This window comes from Kryptolebias marmoratus, linkage group LG5 (genome assembly GCF_001649575.2).
Source record: "Kryptolebias marmoratus isolate JLee-2015 linkage group LG5, ASM164957v2, whole genome shotgun sequence".
NCBI lineage: Eukaryota > Metazoa > Chordata > Actinopteri > Cyprinodontiformes > Rivulidae > Kryptolebias > Kryptolebias marmoratus.
The window spans coordinates 12,558,468-12,578,505 of NC_051434.1; the positions used below are offsets into that span (position 1 = coordinate 12,558,468).

The 20,038-nt window shown below is 41.2% G+C and overlaps 1 protein-coding gene across 1 annotated transcript; it reads left to right on the forward strand.

The window, feature by feature from the left end:
* The first annotated feature begins 16,206 nt into the window (after window positions 1-16,206).
* On the forward strand, window positions 16,207-17,934 carry sp8a (sp8 transcription factor a). Its single transcript, XM_017422042.3, has 2 exons — window positions 16,207-16,322; window positions 16,430-17,934. The coding sequence occupies exons 1-2, from the start codon at window positions 16,305-16,307 to the stop codon at window positions 17,624-17,626; spliced, it is 1,215 nt and encodes a 404-aa protein (XP_017277531.1). The 5' UTR covers window positions 16,207-16,304; the 3' UTR covers window positions 17,627-17,934.
* Window positions 17,935-20,038: the final 2,104 nt, after the last annotated feature.

Sequence of the window (20,038 nt, forward strand, 5' to 3'; positions counted from 1 at the left end):
CTAACCCAGAAGGTTCGATGCTCCAGCGAAGATCTGATCCCCGCCTGCTGCTTAAGTACTGGCTGGTCTAATCAGTGGGAAACTGGAACACCTGTGGAAGAATGATTAGTGGCTCTGCCCACAAGGCGGAGCCAAACCCAGATCCTCACAGATAGTTTGCTAACAGACCCCCCACCCCACCCTCACACACACACAGACAGAGTAAACGCATTATTGCTTTCTGCCAAAAGGCAAAAGTGGGTGGCGGTGTATAAAAAAAAGGGATTTGGGCCCAAATGTTGCCTTTCTGAGTGGCAGCTTCATGTCAGACTCCTCTGATGGATTATATTTCAGGCCTGGAGGTGAGTGCGCCACTCCTTGCATTTTGAAATTTGGAATAAAGACCCCTGCAGATGTTTGTAATGTAATGTAATGTAATGTAATGTATGATGCATGGATGCACGAGCAGGCTGCCATCCCTGCGCGCTCCCCTCGCCCTCTTGACGCAGGCGTCGACGTAAGGTGTGTATGTGTGTGGGTGTGTGGGTGTGTGTGTGTGCGTGTTTGTCACCTGCAGCCTGGCGTCAGGATGTCTCCCTCCTCCTGAAAGGTTCGGCTGTAAACAGGAGGAGATTTACGACTTGTGCTGTGAGTTCAGCTTTTTTTTGGCCCGTGATGTTCGTGCCCCCGGTGAGAGCGTGCGCGCGCACACAAGCCGCGCGTGGTGACAGAGCCGGCGATGACTGACGCGGCTCTCTGATAAAGCGAGACAAGCTGTGGTTAGGGACAGACAAAGAGACAAATCTGCGGACAGACATATTTGATTGCGTCATTTTTACGTGTGTCTAACAGCAATGAAAAGAAGTGGCGTCCCTGCTAATAATCAGAACTCACAGCTGCTGACTTATTTCCCTGTAATGTATTTTACTTGTGAATCAGAGGACAGGTAATAAAATGTCTCAGAATCTGCTACTCTGAAGAAGGAGGCACAGACAGAGCTGGACTTGCAGGAAGCGCCGTGAAAGCTGGCAGAGTTGAACTTGAATGATGGCCGATGACAGATGCTTTCTGCCGCCTGAATCAGATGGAAAACAAAATGCGTGTCTCAGCTGACATGATGCCGCAACAGGGCGTGTTGAAGACGTGCGTCTAATTCTGGAAGAGAGGTTTCCTGCCAGAATCCTTTCATTGTCTCTTCTTTGTCTCTGTTGCTGATTTTAGATGCCCCATTTTAGATTTGACGCACACACCTGAAAGCTTATACGAGAGCTAAACGCCTATAAAGATTGTTTTTGATTTTCTTTTCTCTCCTCCCCTTCTAACAAAAATAAAATACTCCAGTTCCAAATAAATCTATAAGTTTGTTATAACACAAACAAATTAGGAAGGTTTTACCAGTTTTTTTCCCCTTTTTAATGCACATGTTGATGTTTTTTACACTCCCACCATTTTGTTTTTGTCTATTTATCTGTCTATTTATTTAGAGAAGAGCAATGATGTCAGTTGTTAAACTGGTTTGCGGTTCAAGTCTTTTGCTTACTAACTGTTGACTGACGTTGAAAGTTGTAAAATGATTTTATGTCTCAAGCATCAGTGCACGCCCAGCCAAGAAATAAATCCGAAACTAGAAACCCTTGAAGGAATGCACATCACTCACGCCTTGCAGGTTTTAAACAAAGACCTCGCACGATCTGTTAGCACTTGAGATATGCAATGAGAATGACTCCCAGCTACTACCACACCAAAGTTTAGCTCAATATCTGTGAAACCGACTGAGTTGTAGTCGTTTTTGTGTGTAGTAAGCTCGATTAGCTGGGACAACCACCTTGAATCAGGTTGTCTTCAAAAGGTAATTAGCTGTAGATGTTCATAAAAGTATAACTTTCTAAGAATTTCCTTAAAATCTGCCCATTGGTTCATGAGATATTTTGCTAACAGACAGACAGCGTTGACTCCATTAGTATTATGGGTCATCTCACACAATGTTGCGAGAGTTTGCCAGATTTGGAGTCAGGGATGGGCACGACTCTGAGCTACTATCAAATTTTAGCCAAACATCTGAAAACCTGACAGACTTACAGCCATTTCTGTGTTGGTATTGTAAGGTCAATTAGCTGTGGCGTCCATCTTGAATTGTGTTTACACTCTGTTGGCTGTAGGAAGATGTTTAAAACTATAGAAGCAACAGACTCACAGTGACTGCAGCAACCATGGCAGAGTGAACATCCTGAGTAGGTGTTAACATGTTGGGGTAAAAAAACAAAACAAAACATATTTCTTCATTAAATTGTGTGGCTCTTCTTGCTTTTTTAACTCAGTCCATCACAATGGATTCCTTTAGGAGGCGTTACCGTGCACACATATCACTATCTCTTCTTACTTTACAACAACAACTACAAAGACCATCCGGTAAAGCGTAAAAGAGAGCACCTAAAAAACAAGTGTTGCACAAACTAGCTCTAAGTTTGTTGATTTTCTCTTGACGGTTTAAAGAATATTTCATCATGTAATTGACAAAAACTGTTGATACTACACAGCAGTATCATATATTTGTGGTACAAGTACTGATTTTACAGGAAAATATCACCTAAAGTGAAATATGTATTTATCTTTTCTCCTATTTGGCACCTCCAGGGTCTGGAGTTCATCTCGGTTGGTATTAAAGGAAAAATAAATGACTAATTTATTTTACCGTGTATGCTTTCTATTACAGGAAGAAGCTTGAGTACATGAATGTAAAAAATAAACACAAATACATTAAAAAGAAAAGCCAAAAGCTACAAAGAATCAGACCAAAAACCACAGCTAACCGCTGCTTCGTCGTGCCAAAACTTGTCCCAAAGCCAGATGTTTTGATTGTTGCATGAGATGCTTTCAAATTAAGTCACCATTTACCGTCTGGCACCTAACCTTCCAGCCAATAAAAAGAAACATCTCCTCACAGGTGAACAACAAGTCATAAAGATTTAAACACAGTGTCGGGTGGAAATGATGGAGTGTTTTCCTTCATTACGTCTGTAAAAGGATCACTGAACGAGCGGGAAATCCGTCCTCCCTGGTACCGTCGAAACGTAAAGAAGCAGTTTTGTAATTTCTGATAAAAAGCTGTCACAGCATTCAGGTTTCATGCTTGCTGGAAATGTTCGACGACTCGGATGAGACTGACAGAAGAGCAGGAACGACTATGAGTTTGTTCAAATGTGCTAAAGTGTCTGAAAAAAAACAACATCAATGCTCCAAAGTGCTTACTGAATGAACTGTGTGCTGTGTGTCCTGGTCAACTTTAAAAGTTAAAATGTTTCTGAAAGCAAATTTTACAACGAATAACAAAGTAGAATGTTATTTAAAGTTGGTAATGTAATTTACAACCAGCGTGCTTACAGCAGCAAATAACACATTCTGCTTTATAAAAAAATCTTCTAAATGATATTTATTCATTTCAGCTGCATCTAAAAATGTGAGAACTGCAGCTTAGTTTTATCATGAGATATTACTTTAAATAAAGAGCACATTCAGGGTTTAAAGAATAAAAAATAGTCCTTATTTGAAATTTTAAAAAAAATTGACTTTTTTGTGTGTTTTAATCTTTCTTGCTTGAATTTGTGAAATATATTAATTTCATTGTTCTTTAACTGTGAACAGATGGATTGTGGAGTTGTCAAAAAGTATCTGAAATTCATCCTTATTTTGCTACAAACTCTAACATTAAATATGTTGTAATTTATTTAAGTTTCAGTGATCAAATCACCGGTGGCTGTCAGGCTGTGGTAACACTATTTCACATTGATTCAGTCATTTTAATGCTTTTACAGCAGGATCCAGGATGGGCTGCAGTGGTTAGAGTTTTAAAAGCTAAACAAGTAGATTACTTTATTTTGAAAATCTTCACAATTACAGATAAAACATTTATGTCATAACCACATTTAAAATATATATCTTTCTTTTCTTAGCAGCAAGTTTTCTGTTCCTGTTTCGGACTAACCTAAAGTTTTTGCCTCCTGAGGGTCACATTATGGGTGTTGAATCTTCTTGTCATATTTATTAAAAATCCAGTCTTTCCATGTCCAGTGAAATATTCCTAGTGGCCTTCATTGCCTGTCCTAAAAGAAACAGATCAAACCCTGCTTTTAAGGAGGAATCTTTTCTTAAAATTTTGTAGCCTCTGATCATTGCCAACGAGTTGAACACTAAAAGAAAAAAAAAAAGGCGCATCTAAACAAGGCTTTTTGACCTGAAACTCTGGTAAACTACAAGCCTCATTTACAAAAACATAATCTGTGCAGTTTAAAAAGCTGAGCAGAGCTTTTCTTTTATCCTCTCACACATTAGAGATAAGCTGGGGTTGACTGTCTTGCCCAAAGGGTATGAGGACCAGTTCCCAACATGCATCAGGCTTGTTTTATGCAGGATGTAATTTTTTATTCTCACCCATTGAGTTTGTTGTACATGTGAGAGCCAAGATTTGTTACAGTTTATTTAAAAGCTGAGGTCTGAAGTTGTTCAAAAGTTTGCCAAAGTCCCACTGATTTTTTTTTCTTTCTCCCTTTTAGTCAATAAACCCAAGTGCAGCACAACACTATCAGCACTCACATCTCGGTCTGAACGGTTAAACTGCTGTTGTTTTTAGTCTTTTTCTGGCATTTTTAATCAAAATCCTCAGTGGCATTTCTTTAATCCGTAAAATAAAACGTGTTCTTGCATTTTATAGTCATATGAGAGCAGGACTATAAACATTTGTTTGTGGTGAAATCTTCATCTGCGGCTGATAATTGTTCGGGAAGCAGACCAAAGTGTGTGAACTACCCATATCATGAAAATTCCAGCCATTTATTGCTGTGTCCGTGGGTCTTTGTTCCGACATTACCTACCTACAAGGTCATCTATAATTACAAGACCTGCTGTGCAGGAAACACCTTCAAACACACAGTCTGAATGAGTAAAATGTACAGAATGCGTCTGCTGGCGACGACCGCGGGTATTTGCTATGAACCTCTCAGACTCATGTCTCCATTGATTCATCTGGAGATCCATACATCAAGACGTTATCAGCGTCTTCCAGGTCAGACAACTTTCCATTCCTCTTCTCTCACATAAACAGGTGACATCAAAGGCATCACAGAAGCCTTTAGGGGTGGGAAAGAGTCAACCTGTGGTCAACCTGCAGAACTGGACGACCGCAAGGGTTCAGGGGTCAACACGAAGAGCTCCTGAGGACGGAAGGAGACATTATCAGAGGCGTATTATCCACGTGAGAGAGGCAGGACCTTGAGCTGAGAGCAAACTCTGCGATTATGATCATCTCGAGTCCAGTTTAAACTGTAAAAATACATAACGGCGGATCACAAAAACTAAACTTCGCAGTTATTTCCTGCAAGAATGACAGCACGTGACTAACTCCTACGGCTCCAGTGTTTCAGCTGAACAGCCAAGCGAGTCTAAACTCAAAGATGCAGAAATAAGATGAGCTGCAAGTCGATTAAAGAGGAGGAGACCCCTGCTGCGGTGCTTTCAGACTCAGAGCAAGTGTGTGTTTAAACAGTCTCTTTGAAGCTAAATGTGAAATGATTAAGTCCACTCAGAAGTCTGCGTGGATCTCCAGCGTGTGTTGGTGTGTGTGCGTGCAGATACCTCTTTGAAGATGGCACTCTCGTATGAGCAGAGAGGAAGACCTTTACTGCAGCGCTAAGTGGAGGGTGCAGCACACTATAAAGATCCAAGATAACTATGTAAATGTGTGTGTGTGTGTGTGTGTGTGTGTGTGTGAGAAGTTCAGGCAGGACTGGACATGACTTGCAGACCTGGTAGAGCTGACGCCAACCTCTTCTTTCTGTCTGTGGATGTCAATGACAGCCCAGAGGCAGTGCATGTGTGTGTTTGTGTGTGTGTGGTTAGCTGGAAAAAAAAATAGACGTTTCATGTTTGACTGGAACCATTAAAAAACCCCAAACATTAAAACAACCAAAACAGCAGCTATAAAAGCGTCTCAAAACCACCTAAGCCCGGTCCGAGAACGACAAGGGGAATCTCCATGTTTGACAAAGACAAAAAGCATCAAAAAGACTCGAGGATCTGTGTTTTTCCTTGTATTTCACCTGACCCGCTCTGATTGATGATCCTGCAAAGCTGGATTTGTGTGTTTGTCTGTTCAAACAGCAGATTTTCCAGCATGCACAGATTACACTTCTCTGGGTTTTTTTTTTTTTTTTTGAATTTGTGTTAAAGATTGCCCCCATTTGAAGCCAAAATCTGAGGGAGGGTTGTTTGGCATTTCTTTGTGGCATAAATTAACAATTTGTTGCACGGCAATTAGCATGAAAAAGCGAGCAGCTCCTTTCCAGTCAATTTAACATCAAGCCATGTCTCGGTGCTTTTCTTAACCCCCTCACCTCCCCTGCTGCCCCCACAGCCTCCTAATTTTGAGGCAGGCATTGTGGAGAGGTGAAGCACGATGAGAGGGAGGAGCAGTTGTTAACCAAGAACAGAGCACAAACCGCGCATGTATGCGTGCATCCGGGGGCGAGGGGGTTATATATGCTTGGCTGCATGTATGTATGCTCAAAGCACTGAGTGCCATTGCATCAGGAGTAAATTGTAAGAATTTATATAAATGTCATACTTAATTCAGCAGAGGCTGTATGGATGAATTGGATGCAATTCTGCCCCCAAAAAACAGACTTAATTGCAAACCAACCACATTTCTTCCAGCTCCATTTAGTTTCCTTTATTTGAATGACGTTATTACAGGAAAAATTGTAACTTATGAGTTAAAAAATAGAAAACAATTATGTCTCTCAAAAACAGAGGTGGAAGACTAAAACATGTAAAAACCTAGAATTTTACACAAACTTAAACCTTACATGTTTTTACTATGCCATGTACATAACATACAGCTGGAGTTGAAGGTTTTAGTTGCTCCTAAGCAACTAAAATCAACAGCTGTAGCATTAGTGTTGCGTCTTTCATTAAAACATCAGGAGACGCTGAAGCGTTAAAACAAATGATGTGGAAATATCTGTACACGAGCTGATATTAAAAGCCAAATGATCTTTTAGTGAATGAGACAAACACAGGGTTAAAGATAAAGTGATGAAGGAGCATTTATATACAGTATCTGATATATGGTATAGAAAGGTTTCATGGGTTTTCATGATTTGTTAAAGACCTAGGATTTCTAGAGGGAATTCATGTCACCCATCACCGTGCATGCCAGAGTTTTGTAGTAAGATCATGTTGTGTTGAGAAATGACCGGTTTGTAACCATTTGGGTCAAACCTCGAAAATAACATTATGCACAATCTCATCCTTACAGCATGTGTTGTAAATGAGTCTCAGGCCCAGTTTACATGTGAACGATCTCCTGGAAACGTTATAGATTTTCAGACGTTGATTGTAAAAACGTTACACGTTAACGCGGTTAATGCTGTGACTGCAGTCGCTGTTGAGCCTGCTGCAGTCCTCATGCTAGGTCAACAGCAACACACGTATTTCAGCAACACACCTGCAGACACTTCAAAGGTTAATCAGTTGTAAATGTACAGCCAAGAACTTTTTACAGAAAGGTTTCATTAACATCACTTCTTCGTGAGATGTTTTGCTAACAGAGCTGACTGGAAACTGTCAAAATTTGAACCCTAATTCTTGCGCAATCTATTAGCACTTTGATTATGTTTTCGGGCTTGATTTTAGCTACTACCACACCCAAATGAGTTATAATAATTTGGGGTATTTTTAGGTTTTGTTGGCTGTGGAATTAATCTTGAATCTGGGTAACTCCACATGTATTCAGTTGTCAATTACTTTCTGCGGGTTTCATTCAAATTTGTCCAGTGGTTCATGAGATGTTTTGGGAATAGAAAGCATACACCAAATGAGGCAGAGCAAGAAGTTAGACAAAAGACAGACAAAAGAAAAATTCCTGGACATATTTTCACTTCAGACATTGCAAAAACAGTCTAAAATCTCACCACAGTTTGCTTCCGTGGCTGCTTGTTTTCCAGGCACAGATAGGAGGACCAACCCAAACAAACCTTCTGGTGGGTGTTGAAGAAGAGAGGGAGGGATGGGGGGGGGGTCCTGCATAATCACTACTTGTCTATGACAGACAGATGGACTGTTGGCCAAGACCACACACGAACACACAAACACACACTTACACAGGATGACCTAGACTCACCATCACTGATGTACCACTGATCAGACGCACCGAGTCCATTCATCAGTTCTGAAAGTGAGAAATGACGCCTGGAAGTGTATGATTGTGCTCCTGGCCTTCCACACATCAGTCAATGGGCAAGCTGACATTAAACACAGAGAAGACCCAAAAGCTTGAAAAATGAACGCCAGTGAATTAATCTCCTCATCTATGAGCTGTGTGTGTGTGTGTCTGCGAGTGTATGTGTGGTGAAAAGGGATGAAAAGTGTGGTTGGTAAGGAGAACAGAGATCACAGTCAGAGAAGGATTTAATCAAGGAGAGACGCTCGGAGGCAGTTCATGTTTGTGAATGTGGGTGTAGTGAGGTTTGTCTTCAGTGGTTGCTGCTGAAGAACATCACAAGATTTAAGAAACAGGATTATCCCTTTAAATCGGCCAATACTGGCGTGTGTATTCTTTGGATGTAGAGGCGATCAGTCATTCATGTGATCAGTAATTTGTTACGATAGAAATTACTTGAAATAGGTTTTACTATCTGCCCCAACACACATTTTTGACAAACTAAGGATACTTTTTTTTTTTCATTTTGAGATAAAGTTTTTGCTCAGAACTTCGACGCTTCAAGGTTGATTAGAGTTCGCTGTGGCAACGTGAACAAAATACATACGCTTCTCTCGCTTGGTAACTAAAGTAACCAGGTGGACAAGCGCCACAAAATAAAACAATAACTAAACATCTGAACAAAACGCAAGAATCTGAGGAGACCGAAGTACACAAAGTTTGTCTAGGAATGAACAAAAAGACATGGACTGGGATCCAGCCAGAAGGGCAGCCAGGGCTCTGATCTCATTGAGTTGACAAGGCAGACAATGACAGGTTTAAAAGTGACAAGATGGGGTTCTTCTTTCTGCTTCGATGTTGTGACCAGAACCCCTCTGGGAGGTATGAACACTGGCTGGTGTGAGAGGTGAAACAGAGAGCCCTTCGGAGGTCCTAGGACAGGTAAAGCATTGATGAGTCTGCTGGAGCTGGCAATAAGTCAAATGTTTGTCAGTAGATCCCCTTGAAGACATGGCCAGTAGGACCATATACACCCAAAGAGACACCCAGGGAGCACCCAGGACCTCCGTGGCGACTGGATGAGAGGAGTTGGGGAAGATACAGACAAGTTGTGGCCCGTAAAACCAGACAAAGTAAGGTCTAAAAAGTATAGCCTCCTGTTTGTTTTTTCCTCACCTTCTCCTCTTCTTGGAATATCTCTGGGGAGTTTGCCATTGGCTCTAATGCTGATACTTGCCTAACAAGAAGAAAAAAAAACTTCTGAGGACCACAGCATTTAAGGCTCAGGGCTGGCAGGCAATGTGCTGACAGATGGGTGAATGAAGGGCTCTACCATTGTAGACCGGGAGGAGGGGGTGCTGACTGAGAACTAGCTGTCCTCAGAGAACCATTGGCACAGAAGGTGAAGACCATTGTGTTTTTATTAACTTTTGGGATGGACAGAACTCCGAGCCTCTAAGGACAGTAGTCATTCGCCCTTATAGTCATCCAAATAGGTAAACTTGGTCATTCATGCTTTCCTACATTTATGTAAGCAACTGTTTTTGCGCACCCACACACTTGTTCATGTAGTTCAGCTACACCACAGCCTTAGGTGGCGTTAATGTGCTGATTTGTCAACTGTCTACCCTAAAGACATGAAGAAGAAACAAAGTTCAAGAGATTTCTCAGCAGGAATTAGATGCAGTTTTTGTGTCTTTGTGGTTCCTGAGTGACACATTATCCAAATGTTAGTAGCAGAAAGTCTTCTGATGAAGTATTTCCTAAAAACAAGTGTTTGTGTTGTTTGTTTCTTTTTTGTTTTCTTCTTCTTCTGCTCATGGTTTGACTCACAGTCTGGCACCTGGAGGAGCTTTGCAGACAGGTGAAGATGATGAAATTTACCTCACAGGCAAAACAGAAATGGAAAGTTTCCTCCTTCAAGCCCAAGACAAAAGCAGAGAGTTAGTCAAAGCTAAGATTAAATCCAGTACCATCTTTGTTTGGGGTATGACTTGTCCGATAGGTCTACAATGAGTTTTATTCTACTTCTACGGTTCACAGTCGATGGAGGGAGACCCAAACTCAGATTTCGAAGGCAGGAGGCAGCAGCAAACTTTTAAATCTTTATTCACAACAAACGGTGCTACAAAAGCAGGAAGATCAAAATCAGAGGAATATACTATAACTTAAGGGTCGCATTTTCATAGTTTTATGTCAATTAATGTGAAAACAGAGATATTGAATGTCAGGTTTTTGTCACATTCCTTATCTGACATAAAATGCAATTCACAAAAGACGTGTCAACATTTCTACTTTGATCTAATTCAGAAGAGATCTGTGAACACGTACAATGGGCTACTGCGTATTTCTCCTCTCAAGTGCGGCAGTAATAAAAGAGGAACACACTGCCTGTAAGGCAATTAGCGTTGAGTCGAGGAGGTGCAGCAAAGTGGTTAAAAGCAATCGATCCGCAATGAACTCCCACAGACGTGCCCACTATGATATGACACCTCGTGAACATCAACAGGTTCCCAAAAATCAATAAGGACCACTCCTCCTGATGCATCTCATTAATATGTTGGCCTGCAGAGCAACGCCTGCTCATAAATAAGCAACTTTTATTGTCAGTGTTTAACAAACTTCAGCTGATGGAGAAGCAGAGAAAGTTGTAGTGCAAGCAGCTTTGGCGCAAATCACTGAAAAGATACTGTTCGACAGCGTAATGTATGTATGCGTGTGTGTGTGTGTGTGTGTGTGTGTGTGTGAGGCACATCCTGAATGAGAGCTTTTCATCCACTCCACTTTCTAATCACAGTCTCATTCTCTCCCAGCCTGCATAATTCTCCTCCTCGGCTTTATAAATCTTTCTCCGCACTCCACCTCTTCCTCTCCGTCTGAGGGTGCAGACGGCAGATGTGTTGGCAGGTTGAATGACCTCTGTGATGTATGACTTAACAAACCGAGAGCATCCATCAACACCAACCAAAACTTGTGTGTGTGTGTTGAATGAAAGAAGGGATGGGGGGGGGATGATACTCATAAAGTGAGATTTGAATTCACGACCTGCCCCAAAACCTGAGGTCTCAACATGTTTCATGAATGTGTGTGTCTGCTGGCGTAGGTGTAGATGTGTCGTCTACATGAATGTGAATGAAACGGTGTAACCGAGCTAGCCCCGCAGTCCCTCTGACGTCTTCATACACTGATGAGAGATGACCTCTGACCCCTGCATTTATACGTGTGTAAATGAGCCCTGCGGCACTCCTGCAGATGTTGATTTACCACACTTGCATGAAGGTTTAAGGTGAAAAAGGTTTGTGTTAAAGATTCATTATCATTATTCAAAACATTATGAATGTTTTGTGTGTGTGTGTGTGTGTGTGTGTGTGTGGTTTGTTAGTAGAATATCACATGACACACCGGATAAATCTGAATGAAACTCTCAGAAAGTACTCAGTGTATTCACTTCTACATTCACTGATCTTGAGCTAAAACTTGCTGTGGTAGTGGCTAAAACTGATGCCAATTATTTTTATTTAACATTTTGCAATTAACCATTTGGAATCAACTTTGTATGTCTGTTAGATAAATATCTCATGAACCACTAGATAGATTTTAATGAAAATTTCAGCAAAAAAAAAAAATTATTGGGTGTTTATTTACAACTGATTAAACTTTGGAGTCAATCCAGTTGAAGATGATTTTTACATCCAACTAAATTTAAAAAGCACAAAAATTGCTATAACTCTGTCCATTTTATAAGCATTGTGCTCACATTTAGTGTGGCAGTAGCTGAGTGTCATTCATGATATATGCAACTGCGACTCATTGCACATTAGCATTAGCTATTGGAGTCAACCCTGTTTGTCTGTTAGCAAAATATCTCATGAACGACTGGAGAAATTTCAGGGAACATTTCAGAAAGTAATCACTGACTTCCCTTTAACAACTGATTAGCTTTTGGAGTCAGTCCAATTCAAGATGGCCAAGATGGCCGATCAACCTTGGCAAACACAAAAATGGCAAAAACTCAGTCGATTTTATAAATATTCAGCTAAACTTTGATGTGGTAGTAGCTGAGAGTCACTCACCACACATACTTTGAGCCTAACATATCATAATGTTGCATAAGAGTTTGTGCACAGTGTTAATTTGTTGTTTGATTTTTAAACACAAACTTTTGTCATTTCTCAACATGAGATGATCTTACTGTAAACTTCTGGCCTGAACGGTGGCAGGCGGTATGCAGGCCTTCAAAGAGTGCTTGGCTTTTAAGTGATTCTTTTTTTTTTTTTTTCAGAAGATCAACAAACTGGAAATCTTGAGATTTGATCAGAGTAACCCCAACAGATTTTTTTTTTTTTTTCTCTCCCGGCTCTGCTGCCACGGTCGTCCATCAGGCCGGCGCTGACAGACAGCGGACGTGCCCTCCCAGCGCAGTAATTACAGGAAGCAGAGGGAGGAGCCGCTTCAGGCACATCCTGGCACAAGCCTCACCTGGATGACTTCCCACCACTCTGAAACACGTTCAATTTGTATTTGAGGTTGAGCTTTGAGGGCATGAAAAGACAAATGACCAAAATAAGAAATATCTTTAACAGGAGCCTGTCACAAATGGTCCAAAAAGCTGCAAGAACTTTAGATCTTATCTTATCCTTTTTCTTTGAAACTAATTGATTGGATAAACTCCTGGCCAGGTTGAATAGTTTTGTGTCCTGTTGAGCAGATTGTCCTTTGACTCCCTAATTCTGCTGCTAATTGTCTCAGCGGGGCAGCTGATCAAGATGGCCGCAGAAGCAACCCAAGGGACGGGGCACGGCAGAGGGGACGGCGAGAGGAAATAAAATCTCTCTCCCACCCCTCTCCATGAGAAGCGCCAGGTCTTTATTTCACTCTTTTCTCTTTGCTCTTTCTGTCTCAGTGGCCACGGAGTGATTGGAAAGCACACAACAATCTTTTATTGTTGACGTTCGATGGCGCGTGATAATGTGGTCATTATCATCGCCAAAGGAACAGGTTGAGGCTTAGACAGGGTTTCATTGGGTGCCCTTAAAGCAAGCACACACACACACACACACTTTCAGTGTGGGAAAAAGAATGCCTCTAAAAGAGAGGGACAGCTGTTTGGGTGGCGTTTGAGGATGGTGATCAGGTTAAAGGGAGGATACTGTAAAGTCCACCTGTGCACAGAGCCATGCCTCAGGCTGCAGAGTGGAGCAGACGCTGCGGTGGGGTCTCTCTTTTTGTTGGGAGGCGCAGAGACAAAGGTCTATTAAAGCAATGTCTATATAGAAAATAACTTTTTTTTAAATTAAATTCTAAAGTTAAGTTTACAGCTGCAACCTACACTGGACTTATGAAGTAATATTTCAGATCTATTGAACCTCCAGTTAAAAAAATCTGAACTATTTCTTTATTTTTTTTTTAGTTTTGCTGTAGGACAAAAATAACTATCTAAAGTAAACAGAGGTCTATAAAGTGTAACATTGCATTAGAATTAATTGTCCAAACTCAGATGTGTTATATTGTAACGTGCACTCTTCTCTGTTCTGGTGCATTCACATTAATTTTAGTTTCTTCCACACATTATTTGCAATCCAACTACTTCCACATAGTTTGTGGAGGTATGACCATTACTGATGTTCTTGTATATCATATTACACGTTCATCTATGATTTTGCTAATCAGTACATTTGGGTTTTCTGCATTTCTTCTATTTGTTGTTTTCACATTCCTTGTTTTTATTATTATTACAGTTTTTGTTTTTAAAATAGAGAAATAATTAAAAACAATTATTGTTTCAATAGGGAATAATGTGCAATGACTTTTAACTTTTATTCTTTTTGAATTGTTTTGCTTTATTTCTAAAAAAAATCTCCATAGAAATACTTTAAGATCTCTTCATAAAAAAAATAAACAAAATATTGTTTTTGTCATCTTTTACTCTTTTGAGCTTTTAGCTACTGTCTTGCTAATTTTAGGTTTTATCTATGTTTTTTTTAGTTTAGCTTTTTAGCAACAATTTTGCTAATTTTAGCTTCTGTTCTGCTTGTTTTAACTTTAACAATTTCGTTAATGATTCATTCTTCAACATATTTCATTAAAGTCATTCGGCACTCAGCATCCACACAGCAACTTTGGAGAAAATGAACTTCGCTAGCTTCAGAGGGTGTTTTTACCATTTAAAAATGTATATTCTTGGATACATTAGGCTGTTTGTCTGAGAATACATCACCAAAGATAAAAATGCGCACGCATGCATGAAGCGGATGAAGGCTGGAACTGACATGGTCGTCATATGTGTGACTTCACTCCAGCTGACAAAAAGAAGTAGAAGAAAATGTAAAGAAGCAGCTCATCCCAAACAAATCAGAGGAAAAAGTAAATATTATTCCTGAACAGGGAATGTGGAGCTTCATTTCAAATAGAATATGATTTTATTTTAGCTACTTTTGCTCGCCTGATGAAGGTTAAATTATAGGCAGCGTTTAAGCTCAAAGAAGGAACAGGTTTGCATTTAAAAGGTGAAAAATGGGCAGGCAGTGGTGGTGTCCTCCCCCTCCCTCCCCCAGGGCTGACTGGAGACACCCTGAGGACAGGATGGGACAGGAAGGGACAGGAAGGGACAGCCTCTCATTTATCAGCTCCGTCTGCATGGCCTCACATAACTAAAACGATCTGTAGACTTTTCCAACACATCCAACTTGTTGGAAATATTCAAAACACTTAAATGTTTATCTCAACTCGTGTCTTTGTAAAGAATCTAAAATCTGTTTTAATTAATTGTTTGTCACACCAATTTATTATATTGGTATGTAAAGTGGGGTGACTTGAAAAATGTCCACTTTTCCTAAATGAACTGTGTATGTTTGGTTAAGCTACTAAAACTGCTTCATTATGCGAACGCAATAAAACAAGAAAACAACGGCTGAGTCAGCAGGCAACATGTCTAGACCGACTGCTTCAGGTACTTTCAGCTTTTTCAGCCGTATGAATGTCAAAACATTCAGCTCATTCGGGACATTATGCCTATGAGTTTTGGTATTTATAACTGTTCTACATTTTAAAATATTTAACTTTAATTACATTGTTCTTTCTTTCAGAAGTGCATAAGGATCTTTGAATATTTAAAAAACTTGGTGCTGTTTGAAATCTTCAGCATATCTGCTGCATTTGAAGCTTTTTGCTACTGTTTTGCTAATTTTAGCTTCTAGCTGTTTTGCTAGATGTGGCATTTTGCTACTGTTTTGATCATTTAAGCTTTTTGCTACTGCTTTGCTAATCTTAGCTTTAAGCTACAGGTTTGATAGCTTTATTCTACTCTTTTGATAATTTTAGCTTCTAGCTGTTTTGCTAGATGTGGCATTAAGCTACTGATAGTTTTAGCATTTTGCTACTGTTTTGATCATTTAAGCTTTTTTCTACTGCTTTGCTAATCTTAGCTTTAAGCTACAGGTTTGATAGCTTTATTCTACTCTTTTGATAATTTTGACTTTCAGATACTGTTCTGCGAGTCTTAGCTTTTAGCTACTGATTTGATCATTTTAGTTTTTCAGATACTCTTTTGATAGTTTTAGCGTTTGGCTACTATTTTGTTAATTTTGGCTTCTATATACCATTTAGCTAATTCTGCTGGTTTTAGCTTTTAGCTGCGGTTTTGCTTGTTTTAGCTTCAGCTACTGTTTTGTCTTGCTAATTTTAAGCTTTTAGCTGCTGATGATTACTGACAGCTTTTGTTAATTTTAGCTTTTGCTCTGATCATTTAACAGACTTCAGCTCTCATTAACACTGTATTTTTGCAGACAATGCTCATTTTTCTGCTCTGACTTGGATTGTTATTGAGATGAAATAAAAACTCGACCAGATGATAAAAAAGCTCATGGCCTCTCTGGATTCATCCTTATGGCTTCAAATGTTGCTGTTCTCGTTCGCGAGACGTCTGAATTTTATGACGAGCTCGAGCGCAGATGTTCGCGGACAGCTGCTCTCTGATTGGTCGTCGCGCGCTCAGCGGCACTTCAAAGAACCTCGAAGTAGTAAAAGAGTCGGAGTGGAAGCCGATCAGATCCAGTTCAGCCACCGAGAGGAGACGTTTCCGCGCCTGTTCGGTGAGGATATCACGGTCCGGTCCATGGCGGCACTGCTAGGGGTGAGTTCACAGCTCTGCTTATTTAATTAAAGTCTCCTTTCTTTCTGGAGACATTCAGATAGTTGGAGCTCCAGCTGCTGACTGGTGTTTACCTGTGCTCCCCGCAGGAGGAGCCACGGCTGGGCAGCACCCCGCTGGCCATGCTGGCCGCCACCTGCAGCAGAATCGTCGGCCCCACCTCTTCCTGCTCCCCTGCTCTGTCAGAAGGAGCCCCGGGACTCGGCAAAGGTTTTCACCCGTGGAGAAGGAGCCCCCAGACCACCAGCAGCAGCAGCCTGGGTCCCACATGCCTCAACTCGTTCACGGTTTCTTCTGGGACCTCCAGGACCAGCGGGGCCGGACTGACGGAGTCCTGCGGCGCGTTCACGGTCCCAGCCGCCAACTCTGCTTTAGGAAGTGACTTTTCCGTGTATCAGACCGCCGTGCCATTATCAGACACCAGCGTTTGCGACTCCGCTCAGCGCCAGGTGTTTATGCCGAAATTGCCCCCCTCTGTGGACAGCCTGTCGGGGATTTATCCCAGGATGCACCCGTACGATTCGTGGTTTAAGCCCGTGGGAGAAGTGGGGAGCGGGTCCCCTGCTGCCTGGTGGGACATGAGCACCGGCTGGGTGGACTCGCAGAGCCCAGCAGGGTTGCCTCTGAGCGGCTACGGCAGTGACTACGGCTCCGCTTTCAGCCCCGGGTCGTCCCAGCACCTGCTCCCCGCCTCGCAACACCTGTTCGACGGCTTCCGGCCGCCGGTCCCAGCCCCGTACTCGGAGAGCCCAGCTGCGGCCCCTCTGACAGGACCCCCCGCGGCTTCTCGCCCCTCGTCGCGGCGCTACTCCGGCAGAGCCACGTGCGACTGTCCGAACTGCCAGGAGGCGGAGAGCCTCGGCCAGGGGGGCTCGAGCCCCAAGCGGAGGGGCGTGCACAGCTGCCACATCCCGGGCTGCGGGAAAGTGTACGGGAAGACGTCCCACCTGAAGGCGCACCTGCGCTGGCACACCGGCGAGCGGCCGTTCATCTGCAACTGGCTCCACTGCGCCAAGCGCTTCACGCGCTCCGACGAGCTGCAGCGTCACCTGCGCACGCACACCGGCGAGAAGCGCTTCGAGTGTCCGGTCTGCAACAAGCGGTTCATGCGGAGCGACCACTTGAGCAAACACCTGAGGACGCACAGCGCCGAGAGCGCGGCGGCGGACGGCGGAGAGCCGGGGCCCGGGAAGGGGAGCGGCGACGGGGACGAGAGCCCGAGCCGCTCCTCCGGGGCCCGGGAAGGGGTCCGACTGACCGGGGAAGGACCGATAGCCGCGGAATGATTAACACAACAAGTCGAAACTTGATTTGCCTTTTTTTATTTTTATTTTTTTATCCTTGGACACTGAAAGACTTTGACAGCACTTTATTTGTGAAGCGCGCGAACACTGTTTTCTTTATACCTCATGTTTGGCAACTTTTGTAATAAATGTTTAACTCATTTCTTCCCTTATTATGCAAACTTATTGAATGTGCCTAATTTATTCCAAACATAATGGTTTTTTAATCATCACACAAATATGTTTATTTAAGGTCATTTTATTAGAAAGTTTTTTTTCATCTAAAACAATAAATTGCCCTAATTGACCTGCTCCTGGCTTATAAATCATGATTAGATACGAATAAAACAGGACCTTCATTATTATCATATTGTTTTTAAGTCACAATCTAAAAATAACTGAACAAATCACGACATGTCCACTGAAATGTCTCCTATAAAGTAATTAATGTTTATTTTCAGTTTGCTCGTTTTGTAAATTGAGCTGATTTTTGTGCATCAGAGGTTTTGGAGTTGGTGTGGAGGCCTGCAGGTGATTCGAGACGATGCTTTCCATCATCTCTCTAAAAGCAGGCTAAATTTATCAAACATTGCTGCTTTAAAATTACAAGAAGAGCTGCTAAGTTTTGTGAATGTTTACTGTGTTCTCACTTGTTTCAGCACACATCTCCACCTAGTGTCAACCAACGCTTATTTGCGTCTTGAAGTGGAAATCAAAAGCGGCTCACAGCTTAAACTTTTTTTTACACATTTAGCATGAGCATTAGAATAAGTAACATTTAAAACATTGAAGTTTCATCATGAAATTTCTGTTGAACCACAAGTAACTTTTTTTTAATTCAACTTGATTACAATCCTAATTCTGAAAGTCAGCACTTTGTGTAAAATGTAAATTAAAAACTGAATGCAAAGACTTGCAAATAGTACAAACCCAAATTGTATTTAAAATGGAACATAGTAAGCATATCAAATGTTGAAACTAGGAAACTGTACAATTAAAAAAAAAAAGTAATTTTGAATTTTATGGCAGCGACACAGCTCATAAACATTTGGACGGGGAGGCAACAAAAGCTTGTAAAAGTAAGTGTTAAGAACAGAAGACAGCTGGAGGAGCATTTTGTAACTATTTAGGTTATACTGGGTATAAAAGGAGCATTTTAGAGAGGCTGAATGTCTGAAAAGTAAAGATAATTCACCAGTTTGAGAAAAACTGTCTAAGAATAGTGGAATAATTTCGGAATAATGTTCCCAAACAGAAACATCAGAAAGACTATAAATATATCCCATCACCTACAGTTCATAATATCATCAAAATATTTTTAAAAATCTGACAATCTCAGATCTTAAAAGACAAAAATGAAAGTCAATACTGCGGACTGTGATGTTCAGGTCCTCAGGGGGTCATTGCATTAATAACAAGTGTAATTCTGTTCTGGACATCACTGCATGGGCTCAGGAACATTTCCACACATCATTGTCTGTAAACAGTTCACCATCCAGAAACACTGGTTAAAGCTCTATCAGGCAAAGAAGAAGCCTTATGTGAACACCCTCCAGAAACGCTTCTTTACGCCAAATGGTCCAGTTATTTAGTTTTAACAGTAGACTTGTTTACTATGTTCCAGCAAAAATAAAATATGGGTTTATAAGATTTGCAAGTCAAAGTTGAGTTCTGTTTTTATTAACATTTTACTCAACATCCCAACTTTTTTTAAATAGGGGTTGTACTTCAAAAGAAATTTTAGGCTTTCATTCATGGTCAAAGTAGAGAACTGAGGACTCAACATGTGGAAAAAAAGTTTTTGCATCTTTTTATTGTGTTTAAAACAATCGTACCCAACAGTCACATTAACGTAGACTACAACAACAAAAAAGTGCTGTCTGTTTTTACTTTAAAAAGAAACTTCAGTACCTAGTTAGATGAGATGATATTATTAAAGCTACTTTATTGCTGAATAAATCTCAGTTAGAGACGGCCCAGTCTACTTTGTACCTGGAACTCCATTAACTGTTTCATAACATAGAACTAATATCAATGAATAATAAAAAAAAAATCTCTACAACTTAACTAAAATAAATAATTATTAGTGTCTCCGTTTACAGTAATAAAAAAAGAGTCTGTGCTGCAAACAACACTGAAATGAGAAAAAAAAATCACAAAGAGGAGCAGAATTGAGCAAGGATTCGGATGATTTCGTCCACTGCATGGGGGGAGGGGTCATTTAGCGTGACCTTTCACCTCTGTGCTCATGTATGATTTGTGCCTTCAATCCTCAAGTTGTCGGGATAGTTGGAAGATCAGCAGGAGCATGAAAATAAAGATCTGATTTTAAGGTCAGATGTCTTTAAGCAACTGCAGCAGTTACAGATTTGAAATGTCATTATTCCAGTGTTCAGGTGGATTCATTACATCACT